This window comes from Bos taurus, chromosome 10 (genome assembly GCF_002263795.3).
Source record: "Bos taurus isolate L1 Dominette 01449 registration number 42190680 breed Hereford chromosome 10, ARS-UCD2.0, whole genome shotgun sequence".
Lineage (NCBI taxonomy): Eukaryota > Metazoa > Chordata > Mammalia > Artiodactyla > Bovidae > Bos > Bos taurus.
The window spans coordinates 81114432-81138112 of record NC_037337.1 but is presented as its reverse complement, the minus strand read 5'-3'; the positions used below and the strand labels follow the sequence as shown (position 1 = coordinate 81138112).

At 50.6% G+C, this 23681-nt stretch overlaps 1 protein-coding gene across 2 annotated transcripts in view; it reads right to left on the bottom strand.

Annotated features, from left to right (window-relative positions):
- The window catches only part of GALNT16 (polypeptide N-acetylgalactosaminyltransferase 16), a 102661-nt gene that overhangs the window by 9834 nt on the left and 69146 nt on the right, over positions 1 to 23681 (bottom strand). For both annotated transcript variants that reach the window (XM_015473233.3, NM_001101127.1), the window contains 11 exon segments: positions 21965 to 22122; positions 19254 to 19352; positions 18228 to 18295; positions 17421 to 17486; positions 15954 to 16075; positions 13348 to 13435; positions 11826 to 11910; positions 11436 to 11539; positions 6115 to 6241; positions 4845 to 4937; positions 3475 to 3558 (listed from right to left, as the gene is read on the bottom strand). In XM_015473233.3, coding sequence (XP_015328719.1) covers positions 3475 to 3558; positions 4845 to 4937; positions 6115 to 6241; positions 11436 to 11539; positions 11826 to 11910; positions 13348 to 13435; positions 15954 to 16075; positions 17421 to 17486; positions 18228 to 18295; positions 19254 to 19352; positions 21965 to 22122 — 1094 coding nt within the window.

The window sequence follows — 23681 nt, the reverse complement described above, 5'->3', positions numbered from 1 at the left end:
GCTCCACCCCCCGCCGCTTCATCCAGGGGCAACGGACTGTATTTCCCCTCTACACAGAGGCAAGGTCCCGCGGGGCCCTCTTTGAGAGGCCAAGGTTGTTCCAGACCTTTCTCTTCTCTTCTCCTCCCTACCTGCTGTTGCTTGGGAAGATGTGCAAGATGACCAACTTGCAGAGATTGAGGTGGGCATTGTCCAAGTGTGGCAATGGTCATTGACACCAAAGCTTGCCCACTGATGCTTATGGAGGAAACCTGGGGCTCAGGCAGCAATCTCAAGACCAGATGCAGGGGCTTCCCCGGTGATCTAGTGGCTAAGACTCTGCGCTCCCGATGCAGGGGACCTGGGTTCGCTCCCTGGTCAGGGAACAAGATCCCACATGCCACGACTAAGGGTTTGCATGTGCCAGCTAAAGATCCCACATGCCACAACGAAGCCCTGGTGCGGCCAAACAAATTAAAAATAAATAAATAAAGACCAGATGCAGCTCCTGAGGTGTCTGATGTGGTAGCAGCCCTGGAGCAGCTGGGATGCCCATCACCACCCTTCCCCTGCTTCCTGGCAGAGCCAGGCTAAGCTCCCCTATTTGCTGGCAGCCCTCTTAAGTCCGTATATGCTTTCCTCTCTGTGGACCACCTCGAAGCTGGGCTGCCAGGGCTCCCATTAGCCCTTATGACGCCTTTCTAGAAATAGCAATAGGCATCCTTTTTTCAAGACACTTCACTTATGTTAGAAAACCATCATAATATACTGATTTTGTTAGAAGACTTTTACTATCATTTGCCAGGAATTATTGTAATAAAGGTACAGTACTGTGTGACTAGCACCCTTCAAACGTGGTGTGCTTGTACAATGCACAGCCTGCACAACTGTTCCTGACCATCCTAATAAAAGTATATATAAGCAGTTGCTGAAGCCAGCCACAGAACTCTGATCTGGAAAAGCGGCCAAGCCATAGCAGGACTGCAGGCAGGCCTAGGAAAGCACAGGCCTCTCCCTTCAGCCTCCTCAGTCTCCTCACTGACCACGTTCAAGTGTGGCCCAACTACTGGGATCCCGTGTGGAGGAAACTTGGTATCATTTGGGCCTGTAAAACTCCTTTCTGTCTAACAATCTGATTCACTCCAGGCCCCCGAGAACCGAGGCAGAACATGAAGGAACAGACTGACGATGAGTAACCTGGGTAAGAATGAACTGCAGTTTCTACCTTAATAGCAAAAATTCATTTTTTTTAAGCTTCCACATGGTGACAAAACAAATAAGATGACTTATGCTCCTCATTTAGCGCGGCTGGTTTCATCCACTCTCCTGTCTTGTGATGGATTCAGACTGATGCTAGTTATAAACCATCAGTACTTCTTCCTCTTGGTCCTCAGGGGATGACATGGGGCACTGTGTGAGGACTGGGGTGTGGGAGGATCCCCTTCCACGGCTCCCTAACTCCTGCCTGAGGCTCGAGTCCTTGGCTCCAACCAGATCATACGAACTCTGACAGAACATAAAGACGTGACTATGCTTGGTTTGCTCAGAAATGGCACGTCTGAATAAAACTATCCTTTTCAAAGTGGCCACTTGAGGAAGCTGTTCATTTATTATACTTTCATAAACTAATGTTCTTCCCTTCACAGCCATCGTCTAGGGAGTTGGGGCTATCCAGGCCGCCAACTTTCTCCAAGGATGCTGCTGCCGTTCAAATTGTTTTGGAATTCCTTGAGCATTGCTCACAGTCAGTTTATTCTTGTTACTTGTTTCTGTCTTGTCACCCTGTGTTTGGGACCCAGAACTGTAATATCTGGGTTAATCAACTAAGTTATTCATTGGACTTGGTTATAACCTAACCATGGCTGTTTTCCCAAAATCAAATCTTCCCTCAAAGATTTGCCTCCTTTGAGGATATGCAGGCTCTGAGCGGTGGAATGTTCTGGAAAATCATGACAGCATCCTTTGGGAGACAGCTGTTCCTGAGATGACAGTTCTAGAAGGGAGAATGCTAATTTCAAAGTTATTACTGAGCCTTATTGACTATGCAATTTATTTAGTTAAAAACACCTACAGATCTCCCTGGTAGCAATCTGCCTTCCAACGCAGGAGAAGCAGGTTCCATCCCTAGGCAAGGAACCAGGATCCCACATGTCATGGGGTAACTAAGCCCTTGAACCACAACTAGCGAGAAACCTGGGTGCCAAAAGGAAGGACCTGTGCACCAAAACAAGACCTGGGACACCAAAATCAAATAAAATAAAACTATTTATTGAGTGCCCATTCTGTGACAGGCATTGTTCTAGGGGCTGGAGATAAGGCAGTGAACAAGACAGATAAATTCCTCTTGCCTCATGGAGCTTACTGTCAAATGTGGGAAGATGACAATAACATTAATTGCCCACATAGAAGCTCCGTGACGATAAGGGTGACGGAGGAAAAGAAGCAGGGAGTGCTGGGGAAGGGTCAGTCTGCAAACGCAGAGGTCAGGGGGGTCTCCTGCAGGAGGGACAGATGACTCAAGACCTGGAGGAGGTAAGGAGTGACATAGGCAAGATGCTGAGAAGGATGCTGAAATAAAAAGGATCGACTCTGCCCAGCCTCAGGCCCCCAGTCATTACAGCTTACTGTCCTGTAGCCTACATACATACACCATTTGCATGTTGGCTCCTCATTTGCTCATTCTACCCTGGGTCGCCAAGATCTCCTGGAGAAGGCAATGGCACCCCACTCCAGTACTCTTGCCTGGAAAATCCCATGAACGGAGGAGCCTGGTAGGCTATAGTCCATGCGGTCGCAGAGTCGGACACAACTGAGCGACTTCACTTTCACTTTCTTTCCTCATTTGCTGAAGCAAACATTTCCCCATGTTTTACTCAGTTTATGATTATAATATTAATTGACACATAATATTTGTTTAGGTCAATGGATCACGATTCACTAAACCCGGCCTCTATTGTTAGTTGTGTCTATTTTTTTCACAGCAGAGAAGCCAACAATGGTCATTTATTTGTCAAAGGGTTTTTGCTTGTTTGCTCTATTTCCTTGGGATAAACTCCCAGAAGGGAGAGAAGAGAGTCAGAGGAAGTGAATGTTTCTGTGGCCTTTGCTACATAATGTGCTGTTGCTTTCCTAAGGGGACAATGCTCATTTCTTTTTTTCAAGATTATTTTAATTGATTAATTTTGGCTGTGGGTGGGCTCCTAGTTCCCGTGCCCCCTTCAGTGGAAGTGCAGAGTCTTAACCACTGGCCAGAGAAGTCCCAACAATGCCCATTCCTAGCTCTAAGGCCCAGTCTGTTAAACTCTTCGCTCCTACCACACCTCACTCTTCACTCCTGGTAACATCCTCCAGGTTCCTCCAGACCCGTCACATGAAGACAAACACCAACAGCTAGAAAGAGCCAGGCTGCCTGGGCCAGGGAGAGATCAGGGTCAAGGGTCCCCATGCCGCTGGCCCCCACCCAGGCCAGATGCAGGAACTGCAGGTGGCACTCACGTGAGCTCTGGGTAGACGTTATCCAGGTACCAGCGGAAGGACTTGCAGTTCATCTTCTTCCTCTGCTCGATCCGCGTGGCCACGCTGGAGAAGGAGGAGGAAAGGCTTAGCAGTGGGAAGAAGCCTGGGAGGTCAGCCCCCTCCCCGGGGGGAAGGTCCCTTTTCCCGGAGCTAGCTATCCAAGTCTGTCCTCCAGCCTTACTTCATTCTCTGACCTGCAAGCTCGCCCCACGGCTCCTGGCCATGCCTTATATCTCTCCTCAAACTGGAGCCAAGCTTTAATCTCGGCTTCTTCCTCCTTGAGACCTCAGGGAGCGTACCATGGCCTGGTGCTTATTTTCACAGACAGAGCAGAGCCTTAATGTACTAGCAGTTTTCCTTCCCTGCATTCCAGCTGAGCAGAAAGCGTCTACCACAAGAAAACCATGTTTCAAACATTTTTCCAAAAATTGAGCAAATAAGAACCGTCTGATGTGTTCATGGACATCTTGCTCAGCTCCAGGGATCATCATGGCCACTGAGAGAAGACCAGCACTACCCTCTGAGCCTGTTTGTTCTCAGTAAAGTTGGGGTACAACCATCCACCTCCAAAGGTTTTTATGAGAGTCAAATGAACAGACATAAGTGCCTAGCACAGGGTAGGCCCTCAGCAAATGTTACTTCCACACTAAAACAAAGAGTGACATAACTTTTATTCTTTAAGGGATAGATACAAATAAATAGAGGAAAATTCATTGATGGTCACTAATAATGTTTTCAAACATTTCTGACCACAACATTAAGTAAGAAATATATACATCTTACACTGTGACCCAGTATACCCATGGGCATATATGGACATACAACTAAAATAAGAGTTTCACAAAACAGTATCTATCCTCAACTGCAATCAGCTGTTACTTTCTGTTCTAATCTGAAATGTTCTAGTTCTCTATCACTTAAAAAAAAAACACTGGTCACGCCATACTCAATTGATTTTGAAAATGCTTAATTAGACTGTAGTCATAACAGTCCAGGGCAGAATAGCTCACAGATCACCGTCAGATTGACACAGCAAGGAAGCCAAAACCCCCAGTGTTTTCTGCAGACAGCCCTCCTTAAGCACTTCCACAGACATCCATCCTGCAGGCAGCTGGTGGACGGGCAGTGCTTGCATAAGTAAGCCCTCTCTGGTGATTTCTCCCCACAAGGCTGCTGCTTCTTCCAGGACCAAAACCTTGTCTCTGTCTCCTACACCCTACAGTCTCCAAAGAGCCCAGGGGTGTGGGGTTCAGTTGCTCAGGACACCCTGAAGGCTTCTCTGGAGTACACATGATTTAGTATTTCACTAAGGTTGTGAGCAAAGGCACAAGGCTAGGGAAGGGGCCCACCTGCCGAAGGCCTTCCCGATGGCCGACGGCCGCGCCTCATAGTAATACTGCTTGAACTCATCCATCCACACCTCTGCGGTACGCTTGGTATTCCTAAAAGGAGAGGAAGAAGCAAAATAAGGTCACCAGGTTGGGGACAGAGTTAGGGTTGGGATCCAGATCAGCTCTGAGCAGAACCGGACGAGGAGACGTTCAGGAGTGCGTGCAAAATGGCACTGATGTGGGAGTATCCATGAGAACAGTCTTTTTGGAGGATAATCTGTCAGCATCCATCAAATCTGCGGGAATGGATACTCTCTGACACTCCACTTGGAGGAATCTATTCTACTGAAACACCAGCACGTGGGCAAAGGGATGTATACAAGAATATTTGTGTCATAAAACATTGGCGACAACCCTAAATGGCCATCAATAGGAGAATAATGAGCTACGTCCACATGGCAGAGTACTAGGCAGCCTTGAAAAAGACCGGAAATGATAGGCTTGAAATCTGTTAAGAGTAGTTTCTTTTGGATAGAATAAGCAGATAGGTGTAAGACTTGGTGAAAGGGACTTTCACTTTTTTCTGTCTATGTGATATGAAGAGTAAAAATTATAATGTACAGTGTATGTACAGATATATATATACATATATACACACACACAATATACATGGATACAGCTTGAAGTTTTAGTGACCATGTATTACTTCCATAATTATAAAAACGGTAAAATGGAATAAGGGAAGCAAAACAAAAGGCCATTTGATAAGCTAGACTCGAGGAGCCCCCTCTGCCAACAAGCAAGTCTGACGAGACAAAGACGCGTCCTCGGAAGAGGAGAGTGCTCATGGCACTCCTCCCACCTCCCCTTGCCTCCACCATCTGGAGAGTGGGTGAGGGGGTGGTCTTCCAGGACCTGCCCACTCCCTTTCAAGATGAAGTGCACGCTGTGGCTGGGAACACAGATGGGCAGACGCTGACCAAGTCAGAGTGAGGATGCAACATCCATGACCAGTACTTGGGACCCAGTGTGTGGAGGGCCGCTCCCAGTTGGTCATTTCACCAGTTTTCCAAGACCTTCATGAACAAATACAGTCAAGACAAGACAGGCCTGGAGGAGACGCCTCCAACTTCATCTTTCCAGCTCTGAAAGTACCAGGATCCCAGAATGGAAGGGACAAACAGGGAGACTAAGACTGGGGTAGTTGCTCAAATCACAGGAGTCACCGACAGGGCTGGGCTCTAGGTGTCCTGGCTCCTAGTGTGATGCTCTCTGCACTGTGACCTACCTGATGTAGGTGAGGGCATTGCCCTCGGGGAAGTTGTACGGGTGCCGTTTCCTGAAGACGTGGCCCACCCGGCTGCAGGGCACGATCTCTAAGCTCCCGCCGCACATCCACACCCGGAAGGACAGCTCTGCAGAGACAGCAGCCATCAGGAGCGGCTGGGGCCCCTTGGCAAATCCCCACAGAGTGAAGGTGGGAAGGAGCTGGCTTCCCTTGCCTTTGGGGTCCCCTTGGAGGCGCATGCTGGGCTGGAGCTCCTGGGGTGCACCCACTCCTTGCATGTGTTCCTGATTGCTCCCTCCATAAATGTGCACACACACATCCCACAAACCCCCTCCACACACACACACACCACATACATACCCTCCACACACACATACCCTCTACACACATACATTCCACACACACACATTCCACATACTCCCTCCACACACACACACTCTCCACAGACACTACACACACATACCACACATCTCCTCCACACACATACTCTCCACATATACATCATACATACACACCACACGTACTCTCCATACACACATCCCACATGCGGACCCCCTCCACACACACCACACACATTCCCCACATCTAAGCCCTGGCAGAGCAGCAGGAAAAGTTCTGAAGGAACACCAGGACCATGAAGAGAAGGAAAACTGACTTAAAGGGCAGCATCAGTTATTTCCAGCCTCTGCCTAGAAAGTCCTATCCAGACATAAGCTAAGGATGAACACATCTGCTTGTCAGAACGGAGAGGCTAGAAAACCAACACCAAGCAAATGAAAGGCTGCTCCAGTTGGCATTTTTCTGGCTGGCCCAGACCGCCCTCTTGGCCCTCGTGGTCTCTATTTACAGCTACCACTGGCCCTACTGGGGACTTCCCAGGTGGTCCTAGTGATAAAGCGCCCGCCTGCCAATGCAGGAGATATAGGAGACACAGGTTTGATCCCTGGGTTGGGACGGTCCCCTGGAGGAGGGCATGGCAACCCATTCCAGTATTCTTGCCTAGAGAATCCCAGGGACAGAGGAGCCTGGGGGGCTACAGTCCCTAGTGTCACGAAAAGTTAGACACGACTGAAGCGACTTAGCACGCACACACGCGTGTGTTGGCCCTACAGAGACACACTTCCTGTTGGTGGTGGTGGTGATGCTGAAGGAGCTCTCACAGATGACCGGTCCCTAGCGGAGCTAGGAGATGCTAGCGGTGGTCATCCTGCCTCCCAGAAGGGGACGTCACAAGTTTCTCACTCCGTTCTCCACTCAACAGTCCTTCTGTCAACTTCTGGCAAGCATCCACCTTGGTAGCTGGCTGAACCTCACGTAATCTCCTCTGATTTCTTCCTCTCTTTCATTTTAACCCTACAGAGGACTCAGGACTACCTCCTGGCCAGCCTGTGTGCACCAGGCAACTTCCCGATATGGTCCTGGGACCAGGACTGGATATTTGGCATATCTGGACCTGCCTTCAGGGTTGGCTATATTAATGGGCTTCTCTAGGTCTACTTGCTAACTGCCAGGCCTCTCTCTTCTCCTGGTCAGAGCTCTGCAACTGGTTCAGCAACTGAGATTCAGAACTAGGGACAGAAGATCTGCATTCTAGTCCCATTTCTGCCAGGCTAACATTGTTACACTATTAATAGTTAGGGCTTCCTTGATAGTTCAGTCGGTAAAGAATCCGCCTGCAATGCAGGAGACTCTGGTTCAATTCCTGGGTCAGGAAGATCCGCTGGAGAAGGGATAGCTTACCCACTCCAACATTCTTGGGCTTCCCTTGTGGCTTAGCTGGTAAAGTATCCACCTGCAGTACGGGAGACCTGGGTTCGATCCCTGGGTTGGGAAGATCCCCTGGAGAAGGGAAAGGCTACCCACTCCAGTATTCTGGCCTAGAGAATTCCATGAACTATAGTCCATGGGGTTGCAAAGAGTCGGACACGACTGAGCGACTTTCACTTTTATCCCACATACCCCTTATTGTCATATTATTGTTTACTTATTGTCATTACTAGCAACAATGGCAATAACAAAAGCAGCTAACCATCATGCATTTACTGAGCACTTTGTGCTCTTTATGGCTGATGTCTAATTCTCACAGCTACCATATGACATTGGTGTTATGATCCTTGTGTTTTTAATAAGGACTATGATGGACAGGGAGGTCTGGCATGCTGCGATTCATGGGGTCGCAAAGAGTCGGACACGACTGAGCAACTGAACTGAACTGAACTGGTGAAGCTCAAAGATGTTAAATAACCTCTCCAAGGTCACCCCCCGACTCAGTTGCAGAACCGTAATGTAAAGTCCATACTTTGTTCAGCAAGTCCCATTATTTGAACCAGATTCTTTAGTATATTCAGCAGATTTTTACCAAAGACCTATTTATGACCTATCAGATACTGTTCTAGAATCCCTCACACTCTAGTAAGAGAAGACAAGAAGTAAAATAAGAAACAAAAATGCAAGTAGACAAGAAAATGAGTAGAATACATGGTCTAGTTGTGTTCGACTCTTTGCAGCCCCATGGACTATAACCCTCCAGGCTCTCCTGTCCATGGGATTTCCCAGGCAAGAATACTGGAATGGGTTGCCATTTCCTCCTCCAGGGGATCTTCCCGACCCAGGGATCGAACACTGGCTCCTGTGTGTCTCCTGCACTGGCAGATTCTTTACCACTGAGCCCATAATGTCTGTCTGATGGTATTATAAGCACAATGAAGGGGACAGAGCACGCAGAAAACTGGGGACAATGAGTGGAGTTGGGGGTGGGGCCACAATTGTAGTGAAGCTGATTAGGGGTTTTCCATGAGAGGAGACAGCTGAGTTGAGGCCTGAAGAGGGGAGGAGGAGCCACGTGGCTCTTGGGGACAAGCACTGGAGGCAGAGGGACCAGCAAGGGCACAGACCTAGAGGTCGGAGCGCAGTCGGCAGGGGTGAGGGCGAGGTTGGTGGGGTGTCTTGTGCGGGAAGGGCAGATGGTCTGAGGACTTTGGGTTTTGCTCTGAGTGACATGGGAGCCCTTGTGGGGTCTTGAGCAGCAGAGTAACATGATCTGATGCAACTTTAAAAAGATGCCTAATGAGAATCCCAAGGTTTTCACATTTGCCACCCCCGCTCAGGGCGGCCTCTGAGCGCCTGCCTGCATTTGGCTCTCTCAGGGGAAACAGGAAGGAGTCTCCGTTTGGGCACCTCCCATCCTTCCACAAAGGAACAGAACGAAAAGCCCAAACCCACCAGCGGTGGAGTCTCCTGGCTCAAAACTGGTCCCAGCAGTTGAATGTCTGAGCTACAGGGCTAGCCTGGGAATTTATTTGAATTTCTTCGAAGAAACAAAACCTTCCCTAGAACCACTGTGTGGTTCACCTTTCAAGTTCCCCCAACCACTGAGCCCTGGCCTCAGGCAGAGTTTAAAGTTAGCTATTTGATCGTTGACTTGTTTCTCTATCAGGCCCCAGCCTTTAAAAAAAAGAAGGAAGGGAAAAAGAAAAAGGCCTCTGGACACAGCAGAGATCCTTAGTTTCGCAGCTCTCTGAGACTTTACAGGAAACCAGCTTTGCCAAAGCTCCCTTCCGGCTGAGACCGAGGATACAAAAGAGGTCACTTTGGCCCAAAACACATGAAAGGAGGTCAGAATGGAAGGGTCACTGCACCCCAGTTCCCAGCATTGACTCCTCCGAATGCCTGCCTAGAAACCATTTCCAAGAGTAAGTTACAAAGGGGAGAAAATTCCATGCCTGTTCCCACTCCAGCTGGTTCTGAGTCAAAGCCCCAGTGCCCGTCTGCCCCACTGTCCCAGTCCGAGAAGGAAGACAGACCTGGTCCTCCCAGCCCAGAAGCACAGACCGTGACTCGGATCACACCTCACCACATTGAAGTGATCCCTCCAGCAAAGGTGCTTATCCTACACCTGTCAGATGTGGAGTTTGCTGACTGAGATCTGGAAGGTGGCATCCACCTCAGTTTGCCCACCTGTCAGATGGGTGAGATACTGGCCTGTTTACTTCTCAAGAACCCGGGTCAGGATGAAAAGAGAAGCAGTGGGAAAGGCTCTGCAAAGGACTGAGTGGGTCCGGGAACAGCAAGGACGGGCCTTTGTCTTTTATGGGCTTTTTCGTATCTCTCCCCCCAGCTCCTGGAGAACCTCTGGGATTGTTCTCTGCCCTATTCCACACTGCTCTTCATTTGGAAGGCTACTGTGTGGGCCACACCCCTGGCTTCCTTCCTGAGTTAGGACAGGTTCAGCCTGCAGTCAGGGGGAGAGTGAGGGTGGATGTTCATCCCCGACAACTTCCACCTGGTGCGTGGGCTGACTGCAGGCACCCCAAGACCATAGCTTGTACTGGGGAGTGCTCTGTCCCCATCTTTCAGACCTAGAGGTGGCTGCACCTCCCAGAAGTCACGCACCTAGCCCTACCCTGTCCCTTGTGGTTCCCTATAATTTTTCCACACCACGCAAACAGGCTCTTTCATAAACCCCTACATCAAGTGTTCCATCTGTATCCAGCCTTTGTCTCATGAACCTCAGCAGCAACCCTTGAGGTTCACTGGCTCTTCTCTTTCGTTGTGGGGCTAAAGGATTCCTATGGTATCGTGTATGTGTGTGTGTGTGTGTGTGTGCACGTGTGCTCAGTCATGTCCAACTCTTTGCGACTCCACGAACTGTAACCCACCAGGCTCTTCTGTCCACAGGATTCTACAGGCAAGAATACTGGAGTGGGTTGCCATTTCCTGTTCCAGGGGATCTTCCCAACCCAGGGATCGAACCTTAGTGTCTTAGCATCTCCTGCATTGCAGGCGGATTCTTCACCACTGAGCCACCTGGGAAGCCCTATGACTTCATAAATAATAATAATGGCCATCAGTATCTTCATCCATCCTCTTCCTTAGTGCTCATGACAGCCTCTTGGGGAAACTGAGGCTCCAAGAGGCTTTCACTTACCAAGAGCCAAACAGCTTGTAGGTGGTAGGGCCAGGGTTTGCACCCAGTAATAGGGTCTGACTCTATTACTTATGCTGAACCATCACCCTCTACTGCACACCACCTCTCCTTCAGAGTTTCTGGTAGGGAAGCAGCCACATAGCTCCTCCACACATGTCTAGCCACGTGGCCACAGGTTCTCCCTGACCACCTCATTGCTTTGTTTACTAGATACGTGGCTCTGGACAAATTACTTAACCTCTCTGTGCCTTAGTTTACCAGTAGAAAGGTACTTCAGAGATTCATTGTGAGAATTTAAGTAGTCAATATGTATGAAGTCCTTAGGGCCTTACACATAGAAAACACTCAATCTGGGTTTGCCTACTATTGTTATTGTGGTTATTCCCCAACTTACCAAAATTTTCTCCCCCCCAGATGTCCATCTGAGCATCATACTTTCCCAAGTGGTTAAACCAGGACTTGTCAATCACGAAGATTCCTCCAGCAATGACAGGCGTCCTGGGAGCAAGGAGAGGAAAGAGGTAACACATTAGAATTTGAGCCCCTCTAGATGGCCCCAGGGCTCAGGCCATTTACCCTACGATCACCCACTTGCAGAGTCACTGGGGCTGGATGTCTGGCCCGTCCTTTGGTCTATGATCTCTCTCCCCAGGGCTCAGAACAGACTCAGCCCTTAGATCATGCACCTCTAGGAGCCCTGGTGACTGAACCAGCCCCCAGCACCCTCCAAAGCCTGTGACTCAGGGAAGGGATGGGTCTCCCCAGAACCCACAGCAGGTCTGACCTTATGGGCTTGGTGGGGTCTGTCCGAGCAATCTTCTGCTCCAGAGGGATCTGCTCCCACTTGAAATGCAGGCTCCAGTCGAATCCTAAGGGTCAGAGTGGGGTGGGGATGGGGCTTAGGGCTCCTGTCCCCTCATTCTGCCCCCTGATAGTCTCAGCTTGCAGAGGGCCCTGGGCGATTGGTGTAGTCATTCCTTCATTCAGAATGAGACAGATCCCTGTCCTCATGGAGTTTCAATCTAATGGGTAAGACAAAGACTTACAAAGATAAATCAATAAATGGATAATCTGTCAGTTGGGGTGAAAGTGCTAAAAAAAACAAAAGAAAGAAAGAAAAGACAGGAGACATGTCCATGCTATTCTAATAAGTGTACCCAGGGAAGACTCTGATGAGGTCACATTTGAGTAGAAACCTGAATGAAGGACTGATCCATGCAGACCGATGGGAAAAGGGAATTCGAGGTGGGAGAACAGCAAGTGCCAAGGTCCTGAGGTGATTTCCCAAAGGAGAAATGCCTGGCTCCCTCCCATTCATCCTCAGCATCTAACTAAAGACTGTGTCCATTGGAAATCTGAGCCCCAGAGAGGAAATCCACTCTGCTCATTAGCTCCTGGCCACAGATTCTCTAGGGCCGCTTGCCCAGTAGGCCTTGCTGCACTGATGGAAGGGGCCTACATCTGCCCTGTCCAACATGGTGGACACAAGTCACATGTGGCTATTGAGCACTTAATGTGCTGCTGGGGCAATTTAGGAACTGAGTTTTGAATTTTACTTAATTTTAATTAACTTAAATGTACATAGCCCAAACCCAAAGTGGCTACACAACATGGCTCTAAAGTCTAGATCAGAGCTGTCCAAAAGAAATACTTTGCAAGCTGGAGATGCAAGCCACATATGCAATTTAAATTTTTCTAGTAGCCATATCTAAAAGTAAGGACATATGAAATTAATTTGAATAATGTATTTTTTATGCAAGATCATCCAAAATACTATCATTTCAAACTGATGATCATATTCATAATGAATACAAAAAATTACTAATGAGATTTTTTTACATTTTTCAAACTAGGTCTTCAAAACCTGGTGTGTATTTTATCTTACTGCACATCTCAATTCACACTGAAAATGGAGTCACATTTCAAGAGCTCAATAGCTAAATGTGGTTAATAGCTACTGTATTCAGCCAGGTCTACACCATTTTCGGGGGTACAAGTCAGGAATCCATGCAAAGTTGAGGGTTCCCCCTTCCCCACTCCCAAGATAGTTGTCATATCATGTTCTTCTGCCAGGACTCGTGCCCATCCTCTCTGGGCTAGCTGTATTTGAGAAGGATATGTCAACGTTTGGGGGCAGGGAAAGATTGGAGACTAGCTTGACTCTGCCCTCATCATGCCAGGAGCCTCCCACTGCCAGCTCTGGTCCTTCGTCCCCAACTCCACAGCTCTATACAATCTCCTTTCATTTTCTGGAGGTAAAGGGCAGGGAGATGCTGTCTCATTTTCTGGAGATGCTCTGGACCTACCTCCACGAAGATCAGCAGATGCAGCAAGGTAAGCGAAATTATCTAGACTGATGACATCAATGATGGGGCTCACCACGCGGGTGTGGTCCTAGGGGAGGACACATGAGGTGGTGTGAGGTCAGGGACTCTGTCAAAAAAGCCCCGACTGCCTGTTTGGTGAAGTTCTCTCAAGGCATGAGGTACCCAGCACCTCCTGAAGGACATGTCAGGCTCCCAGGAGCTGTCCTGCATCACCACACCAGGCTCACAGAAGGTCCCACTTGGGTCTCACAGCTACAATGCTCTCCTAGCCTCTTCCTCTAACACCATGTTGAGCCCTGCTGGGATCTCACCTCCTCAATGAAGCCCTCCCTGATTGCTGCAGGCAGAGGATTTCTTCCTCTTTTTAAGCTGCTCTCGCAATTATAATCCAGACAATTCCTGGGACAACGAATCAGATGTTGCCTGAGGTGGCTTTTCTGTTCCTGGTTTGAATGGTTGTTTTACTAACTGTCGTCCATTTTTGCACATGTTGGTGTTGAGTCTTCCCAACTGGACCACCAGCAGCTTGAGGGTAGTGACCCTGTTGTTGTAGTTGACCCTGGGGAACCTGGGTGGCACTCCTCTCATGCCACCCAGGCATGAGAGGTCAGACTCATACTCTCTTCATCACCTCCTAGACACAAATCCACCTCCAAAATATTGGTGGGTAATGCCAATTTTACTAAAGGGTTTTTTCCTGAGGTGGGGGATGTGGAGAGAGTGGTGGTGGTGGATTTTTATCATATACCACGTGCAAAACTTAATCGCCCTTCATCAGTAGGATGTCTGCTCTCTTCTTTTCTCCCTCCATGGAGGGACAAGGAACAGAGCCTCTTCTTTCTTCTCTGTCTGCACTGACCCTCAAAATGCTCTTGTCTGCGACTTTGAATCTAGCTCTGTCCCTCAGTTCACACCCCGTCTTAGGATGACAAAACTGTGGGACGTGGCAGATCAGAGGAGACCATCCATGGTCTCACAGTGTTCCGTGGGGGCTTCACTTTATCCTTTTTATAGACTTGTTTTTGTATTGAGATATAATTCACACTATATAATAATTTTATTAGACATAATTGACATACTATAAAATTCACCATTTAAAAGTGTACAGTTCTGTGGTTTGTAGTGTATTCACAGGGTTGTGTCACCATCTGCTGCTGCTGCTGCTGCTGCTAAGTCCTGTCAGTCGTGTCCGACTCTGTGCAACCCCATAGACGGCAGCCCACCAGGCTCCCCCGTCCCTGGGATTCTCCAGGCAAGAACACTGGAGTGGGTTGCCATTTCCTTCTCCAATGCATGAAAATTGAAAAGTGAAAGTGAAGTCGCTCAGTCGTGTCCGACTCTTAGCAACCTCATGGACTGCAGCCTACCAGGCTCCTCCATCCATGGGATTTTCCAGGCAAGAGTACTGGAGTGGGGTGCCATTGCCTTCTCCGTGTGTCACCATCACCACTATCTAAATCCAGAATACTTTAATCACCCCAGTAAGAAACCCTGTACCCACTAGCAGGTACTCCCCCATTCCCTTCACTCCAGCTCCTGACAACCACTAATCCACTTGTTATTTCCTCAGATTTGTTTACTCTGGACATCTCATACAAATGGAATCATATAATTTATAGCCTTTTGTGACTGGCTTCTTTCACTGAGCATGGTTTTCAAAGTTCATCCATACTATAACACGCATCAGTACTTTATTCCTTTCTTATGGCTGAATAGTATTCCATTGTATGGCTGTATCACATTCTGTTTACCCATTCGTGAGCTGACAGACATTAGTTTGTTTCATGTTTTGCCTCTTTGGAATAACACTGCTCTGAACACTTGGATACAAGTTTGTGTATGGGGTATGTTTTCATTTCTCTTGAGTATATATCTAAGAGAGGAATTGCTGGGTCATATGGTAACTCTATGTTTAAACTTTTGAGGAACTGTCAGTCTGTTTTTCAAAGTGGCTGCCATTTGACATTCCCACCAGCAACGCACAAAGGCTCCTATTTATCCAAATCCTCACCAGCAGTTGTACTGTCCATCCTTTGAAGAGCCCTCCTAGGAGGTATCAAGTAGTATCTCATGGTGGTTTTAACTTGCATTTCCCTAATGACTTAATGTTGAGCATCTCTTCATGTGCTTGTTGACCATTTGTCTATCTTCCTTGAAGAAACATCCATTCAAATCCTTTGCCCATTTTTAAATTGGGTTCTCTGTCTTTTATGGTTGAGCTGTAATCACTTCATCCTTGGTTCCATGTGTCCAAATCCTCCCCATTCTAAAGAACAGTGGGTGCATGGGAAGGCCCTCTGCTTGAGAACAATGTCCTCTCCTCCCTCCTTCACAGGCTTCCCAGTCTGACCCACCACCCTCCACTCCTCGTCACTCACCCAGGAGGAAAACAACACCACCCATTCACAGAAGGAGTTCCATGGCTCACCCACAAGTGAAGTCCCTCAGGAGGGAGCAGATCACGTAGTTTCTAACTCTGCCTGTCCAGCTCTCAGAGACAGTTCATACCCTCCCCACCCACAATGCCAAGAACATGGTGGGAGTGTCCTGAGGGACAGAGGTCCCCCAGGGATAGACAGACTTACCTCCTTGACCCGCTGCAGCATGGGCTGCAGCCACTCCGTGTTCACTTCGCAGTGGCTGTCCAGAAAAGTGAGGACGGCAGCTGCCGCCACGTCTGCCCCACGAACTCGGGAGCGGATCAGCCCTGAAGTGGGAGGGACACGGTGGTGCTGGGTGGGACTCAGCCAGTTTGCTCAGCCGTCCCCTCAAAGGCTCAGGGCTCTCTGCCCCTTAGGGCTCAGGTTTCCTCTGAGTTACTGTGATTTAACTTCTCTTTGTATTTGCTGATTTCTTCCCTCTTTCTTCCTTTCTCTTATCCACCCATCCATCAACCTCTGAATGCCCCCACTCCCCAATGTAGAGGCCAGACACTGGGCTCTGGGGACACACTGATGAACAGTCAAGAGTTTAGTGAACAGAAGTGGCAATAAAGTGTGGTTTGGTACCTAAGGGGAACTAGAAACCAAAACCCTTTCCCCTTCAACATGGAGGAACCTCAGGGCGCTCCTCTCTGGCTGCACTATGCTGTATGACTTGCAGACAGTCTTCCAGACTAAGACCGGCTGGAGTCAGAGCTCTCTGCTTTATCAAATCTAAATGCCTTTCTCTGGCTTCGAGCCCCTCCATCATCTGTCCTCACCCCACTCATTCCCTGTGCTGACCAGGTCTGATTCTCCCAGGGAGGGAGACTAAGAAAAGGAAGGTTAAGAGGCTGGCTCTGAGTATGGGCCCCCTGGCTGGGGGTGAAATCCTGGCTCCTCAGTTCATCACTCCAGGCAAATTACTGAACCTTCTTACACCCTAGTTCTTTTATCTGTAAAACAGGATGAAGGGCTGTTATGAGGACTGAGTGTGAGCATGTGAGCAGAGATGAGAAGGTAGGAAAAGCAGGAAGAGGCTGTTAGTACTACATGTACCCAGGCCTGACTGATGCCTTTGCTCAGAGTCTCTGGGCCTAGAATGCTCTCTCTTGCGCTCCATTCATCTCTCAACACCCTCACCCAATCCAGGCTCCCTCCCAGATCACTCCCTTCTCCTTTAGCTCCCTACCCCTACATACTTACACCAGCCTTGGAATCCATAATAAACTCTCCGAGGGCAGGGACCACGTGTAAACTTCTTTTGTGTTCCCTAGAGTGTCATGCACAATCCTATGCCATAGTTGATGCTCCAAGTATATCTGCTGTATATTGCCCTGTGCTTTTCTCAAAGCATTTAATCCTTACAATAACTGTGCAGGGCAGAAAGAGTATATTATCAGTCCCATTTCTCAGAAGAGATAACTAAGGTGCCAGAAGTAGAGCTTCTTGCCTACAGTCATGCTGTGGTAAGGGCTGCTCCAAGACAGCAGGAGGGTCTTTCCGCAGACCTTGGTCTTGCCACTAGGCATGCAGCAAGACTTCATTTGGTTGGTATAACAAGGCATCAAAAGGGAGCAGAAGTCTAGACCAAAATGGGTCTACAGTAGCACCCAGGTTTCGAGGACATACCTTCCCGCCGGTCATTGCGTAGGCACTTGACCTTGGGGATCCTGGTTAGCAGCAGACAGTCTTCGGCTGAGGGTGGAGAGAAGGAAGCAAGACTGTTCAGATATGGACATCAGTCCACATATACTTTGACCAGGCCCAGGGAAAGGGCTGGGGAAGGCGAGGTATGATCGTCTCCATGGGGGACAGGTCATCTCCCCATCCCCTACTCCCAGGACAGACGGAGGAATGCCTGTACTTGTGGCATAACCCCCAGGGGGTGCCACAGAGTACCAACAACCTCTCCAGTCCAACATCCTCTGACCTAGATTGCGTGTTAAGTTGCTTCACTCGTGTCGGACTCTTTGCATCTCTATGAACCGCGGTCCGCCAGGCTCCTCTGTCCATGGGATTCTCCAGGCAAGAATACTGGAATGGTTTGCCATGCACTCCTCCAGGGGATCTTCCCAACCCGGGGATCAAACCCACTTCTCTTGCGTCTCCTACATTGGGAGGTGGGTTCTTTACCACCAGCACCACCTGGGAAGCCCATTTTGTGGGGACGATATTCTGCACACGGCAGCTGTGATAATGAAGGATGCTGTGGATGTTTTATTTTTTAAAATGTCATCCCATTGGTGTCCCATCAAAGCAGCACCACTCCTTTGGCACCAAGGAGCAGAGCCAGGAAAGGCACTTAGTACAGACTGAAGATCCCGGTGAGGAACAGACATCAGCCTGTGGTGGCCAGGACTATTTCAAGAGTGCCTCCCTCAGCATTCTGGAGAAATGGGGTGTGAAGTGGTGCAAAAAAAGAAGACGGATACTTACGATCTGAACTGAAGTCATCCACTAGAATGATCTCCTGGATCAGGCTGGCAGGAGTTCGGTTCAGGACGCTGGAGTAGTGACCAAGAGAGATGAGCCCAGATTTAGGGGCCACCTTCTACTTCCTTCTTCCTACCATCAACTCCCTCACCCCCCACCTCGGGGGGCCAGCACACTGGCCATAGGCAGCTGCTAGCAAACCCTTCTTGCCCTGGTCAGTGACTGAGGGGCAGGATGTTCCTCAGGCTCCTCCAAGCACCTGCCGACCCTGCTGCCTGGACCCTCGGGCACTTGAAATTCACCCCAGGTGGTGGGTGGGGACTGTCCTAGTTTAGTTGAGGCAGGACCCATAGCTGCTCTGGCTGCCTGGGCTTAACAATGGCAACAAGGCCAGATCCCTGCTGGCCTGGATGTTGCCTGCTTTGGAAAGCTGGTGAGGCTCCTTCTGACCTGATGGGTCAGGATGGGTGTTCTCAGAAAGCACCCCCACCCCAGCTTTTCCCTCCCAACAGCCCTCCTCTTCCTTCACTCCCCGTGAAGAAAGCCCAAGCCTCTTTAATCCTTGGAATACCACTGGGTACTCCATTCCGAATCCTATTCTTATCTATGTTCATTAAAGAAACAGGTGATTAGAAGTCAAACTTGACCACAGGGCCAACCTTAGGAGGACAGAAGGGGTATCTCTCTCTGAATTGCTCTCAGGTACCCACTGGGCTGGCACCCACCCACCTGGAAGTGAGGCCCCACTTCCATCCTTGCCTCCATCGGCTCCTGGCCCCTGCGTTTCTGCCGTGTCCTGGGGACCTGACCTTGTGTTTGTGCATCTCACTAACAGCTGGACTTCTTGGGTCCTGACCCTGATTCACTAACCCCAGCTTCTCAGAAGGGCAGAAACCCCCTCCCAAGTGCCCACCAGTCTTCATGCTTTCTGGCCACAGTGCCCATCTCAGTGTCCCTTGCCAGGGCCCAGCAGATCCCCGAGGCCTGGGGGAGCAGCACCACCGAGACAAGGGATGAGGCAGGGCTCACCTCTTCACTGTGCGCAGGAGCGTAGAGCGGGCTTCGTTGTGGAAGGTGATGATGACGCTGGTGGCCGGCAGGTCCGAGGAGTAGGACACGGATGGACAACTGAGGAGAGGGCAGAGAGCACACAGGGCATCTGTGGGACATCCTGGGGGCATCCGGGCTTGAGGCTTCTCTCTGTCCAGTCTGCTGCCCTTGAGGCCAGGCGCAGGCCCTGCCCCCCGAAACCCACGCCCACCCTACTCAGGCTGTCCAGCCTGGAGTCCCCCGAGGGACAGCACAGGCTGGGGGAAGTTCCCAGGCCCAGGGGCTCTTCACCCTAGTCCTAGGATCACTCGGAGCCCCACGGTCACTGACGTGCTAAGGGAGGCTCTGACGTGTGTAGGCACACAGACAGAACCAACCTGGACCAACCGACAGAACTCCCTGCCCGATGCAGCAGCCGAGACAGAAAAAATGGCAGCAGGGAGAAGAGGGAAAATGGCCTTTCTTTGTCTCTGTAGCTTCTTCCTTCTTGTTGCCTGTCTCCTGACATCTGGTGGGATCTAGGGAGGAACTGCCCGCATCCTGCCCTCCCGTGAATCTCTCCCTCTCACTGCCAGCGTGAACAGCCAGGCTGGCAACAGCAAGTAGGGTGCCCTCGCTCTTCCCAGGGTCCCTGGGGCACCTGAGGGGTAAACTGAAGTCTCTGAGGAGACACCAAAGGCAGTTCCCCCCAGCCCACTCCCTCCCCCAGCAGCTCTGTGCTCCCACCTTCTCCAGACACCACATTTTGGGCCCCCTGGCTCCCCTGTCTTCTGGAAAGGGAATTAAAACAATCCATCCCCGCCAGCCTCCAACGCTGTCATTTCTGAGAATGCTTCTGTGAATGCATTTACTCGTGCTCCTGGGGCCGGCGGGAAGGCAGCCGCAGAGCTGGTTTTCATAGCAATCTTCTTTATTACAATTGCTCCCTGACTATTCCAGCCACGACCATTTTTTCATTACAGCATTCATTCCACTGACAGCGGCTTACGGCCAAATTCCCAGGCCCATTTCCTGTCCAGCAGAGCAGACAGGGTCAGACAGGCAGGAGTTCCACTAGCCTGGGACCCCCACAGGAGAAGTCGTGAGAGGCCTTAAAATAATTCCCCTTGAGATGGGGTATGGGGGAGGAAGAGGGGTGGAGAAGTTCATCTCTGCCCGGGAAGCCAGGCGTTCCAAGCGCCTCTCCTCCCGGAGGCTTGTGGATTTGGGGGCTGGAAGGGGCTTGGTCTGCTGAGACGGGGAGCCCTGGAAGAAGGGGTCAGCCCCCTGCACTGACCTCTAGGGCCCCCGTTCTGTATCTCTGAATCCTAAGCACCCAGGAAGGAGGGAATGTGGATAGTGATGCCCATTCTCCACCTGAAGGTGGCCAACCTGCCCACACCCCATCTGGACAGTGGACTTGACCTTCTCCCACACGCCCCCTTCAACCCTCTCCACCCTGCATTTCTCTGGGAATTGTATCTGTGATGATAGGAATTCATGGCTCCTAGGGACCAGGAGCCTCTGAACAGCTTTGTCTCTCATCTGTGCTCTGAGTTTGGGGCTGGTGGGGTCTTCTCTGAGGTGGAGCCTCTGAACAGCTTTGTCTCTCATCTGTGCTCTGAGTTTGGGGCTGGTGGGGTCTTCTCCGAGATGCTGGTAGGTCTGTCTCTCATAGTTTAGGTATCATTGGAAGACCTCCCTCAAGGGGGCTCCCTGGATTCAGGGCTGCATCAGGACCTGGCCTGACAGTCTGGGGTCCAACAGGAGCTGTGGCCTGGAAGGGGAAGAGCGTGGCTCACCCCACACCCCAGGGTCCGCCAGGGGAGGCCCTGCCCACCACTGCCAACACCTTCTTTGCTGCCCCTACAGACATACGTGTGCAAACACACACACACACACACACACACACACACACACGCATGCACCCCCTGATCCATCTCAGGCTTCTGAGAAGGCTGGGCAGAAGCACTGGGGCAAGAGGAGAGGCCTTCCACCAACCACCACTGGCCTGGATTTGAGGAGTCTTGTTTTAAAATGTGTGTAGCCCCAAGAGGAATTCCGCCCTTAAGTTTCCTGGTGAACACCAGAGAAAGTTCAGAGTCGGGGAGGATGCGGGGAAGGGCAGAGGGGATGCAGGCCAACCCCGCAGTGCCCAGATTTGGGTCAGGGGAGCCTCCAAGCCCTGAGGTCCTGGTCTAGGGCCTCTCCCATCTACCACGCCGGGAGAACAAACAGCAAGACTGGGAGGCATTTCTGGGAGTTGCTGAGGAAGGGTGGGAGGCAGTGGGGCAGGCAGAGAGCAAGGAAAGTGATGCCTGTGGGGTGGTGCACAGCACCCTACTGTTTGCACAGGGCAGGCAGGGCTGGCGGCCCCGCGGGCACCACCAGCCAGGCACCAGGAACTCCAGGCTCACCCGCCTGCTGCAGACCTCCCCCTGATCTCCTGGCCGGTCACTCTCGCTTGGACTCTGGACTGAGGTACTGAGGGGCCTCTGTGGCCTGGCCTGGCCAGGAGACCCTCAGGAGATCAATGAAACTAAGAGGAGCCAGGAAAACAACAGATAGGAAGGGTTTGTATGTCTCAGGAGCTGGACTGAGTCTGAGGAAATTCTCCTCATTTCTTAAACCCATGTGACTCAAAGAAAAGCCAACTGGGGTCGGCGCTTCCCTCCACCTTTCTTTCCCCACCAGCACAGCAGAGGCCACACCTGTAATGGCGGGTGTCCCGGATGGGCCGGTCAGGGCTCAGCTTGTCGCTCTCCAGCTGGTTGAAGGCATGCTGCCTGTAGGGGTCCTCTCCAGGCTTCAGCTGCTTGGCTGCCAGGTACGCCTTCTCATCAAAGCCTCTGGAGGGTGTTCCTGTCACCTGAGACAAAGGTCAGCATCAGAAAGGCCACAGGCAAGAGGACAAAGGAGCCACTGCGTGGTAAGTACTTATGACAAGGCGGGAGCCAAGCATCACCTCATTTGTACCTGAGCAGGAGATTATTATTTCCCCCATTGTACAGGTGAGGAAACTGAGGCTCGAGACAGTACCCCCACATGTGGGGGCAGGGAGTATCTGGGAACTCTCTGCACTTTCCACTCAATGTTGTGTACCTAAAACTGCTCTTAAAATGTAAAGCCCATCGGACTTCCCTGGTGGTCCAGTAGTTAAAGAGTTTGCCTGCCAACGCAGGGGACACAGGTTTGATCCCTGGTCCAGGAGGATCCCACATGCTGTGCATCAACTAAGCCCGTGCAGCACAACTACTGAGTCCATGTGCTGCAGCAACTGAAGCTCGGGCGCCTAGAGCCCACCCTGCAACAAGAGAAGCCACTAAAATGAGAAGCCCCAGCCCTGCAAGGAAGCGTAGCCTCCACTTGCCGCAATTAGAGAAAGCCTATGTGCAGCAGTGGAGACCCAGTGCAACCAAAAATAGTAAGTAAATCAATATTAAAAAATAAAAATTAAAAAAACCTATTAATAAAAAAGCTCAAGGTCAGAGCTAGTAAGTCTCAGGTTTCTGGAGTCAAAACTGGTCATTCTGACTCGGAAGCCCACACTCTTGACCAGCGCTCTTTGCTGAATGTGGAGATGGTGACACTTTGGAGGGCACCAGATCCCCCAAGATAAGGGGACCACTGAGGGGACCACCAACCAGGCTGGAGGTCACCAAGCAACCGTCAGATGGACAGTCTTCTAGGTATGAACTTGGGCTTGACACTGGGGCTAGGCATGTAGGAGGTGCCTGATCAGTGCAACACCCAGGGCTTGGACAAGGTTCTGCCCAGAGGACCACCTGTGAGGATAGGTGGTGAAGCATCTTCTCCAGGACTCGTGCTTGCTGTTGAAATGGCCCACGTCAGACCTCTGGGGTCCCGGGTGCTAAGTGCTGGGAAGTGATGGATGGCGGTTGCTGTGGCCCAGCCCCCCTCCTCTTAGCCACACCCTGCTCTGTGCTCCCAAAGTCCCCCCATGAAAGACACTGGGGAAGGACACATCTGAGATGAATGGTTGGGTTGATGGATCCTGACATCTCATTATTTGAGCCACACTGCTGCCCGATGGTCCCTAGAGTGCCCGGAAATATCACAACTGTGAGTCCATCTCGACTCCACCAGGCAGGAGCTGTGGGCCCGCAGGGGCAGCAGGAAGGTGGGTGAGAGCTGTCCAGAGATAGAACCCCTGCATAAGAATCCTGCCACAGGCCTAGTCTCTAGAGGGATGGTCCCAGGAAGGCAGCTTGGCCTGCGGAGAGGAGACCAATGTGTTAGGTGATGCTGGGGGGCTTCCACCAGCAGCCCAGGACCTCCACGTTCCCCTGAGAACCTAGAGCTCCAGGGAGTGCCTGCTTCTTTTAGGGCTGCCTCTCTGTAGTGTTCCCGCCTCCTAGGAGCCAGTCCTGAGCTCCCTGAGGTCAGAGCCAGTGAGGGAGATTTCCT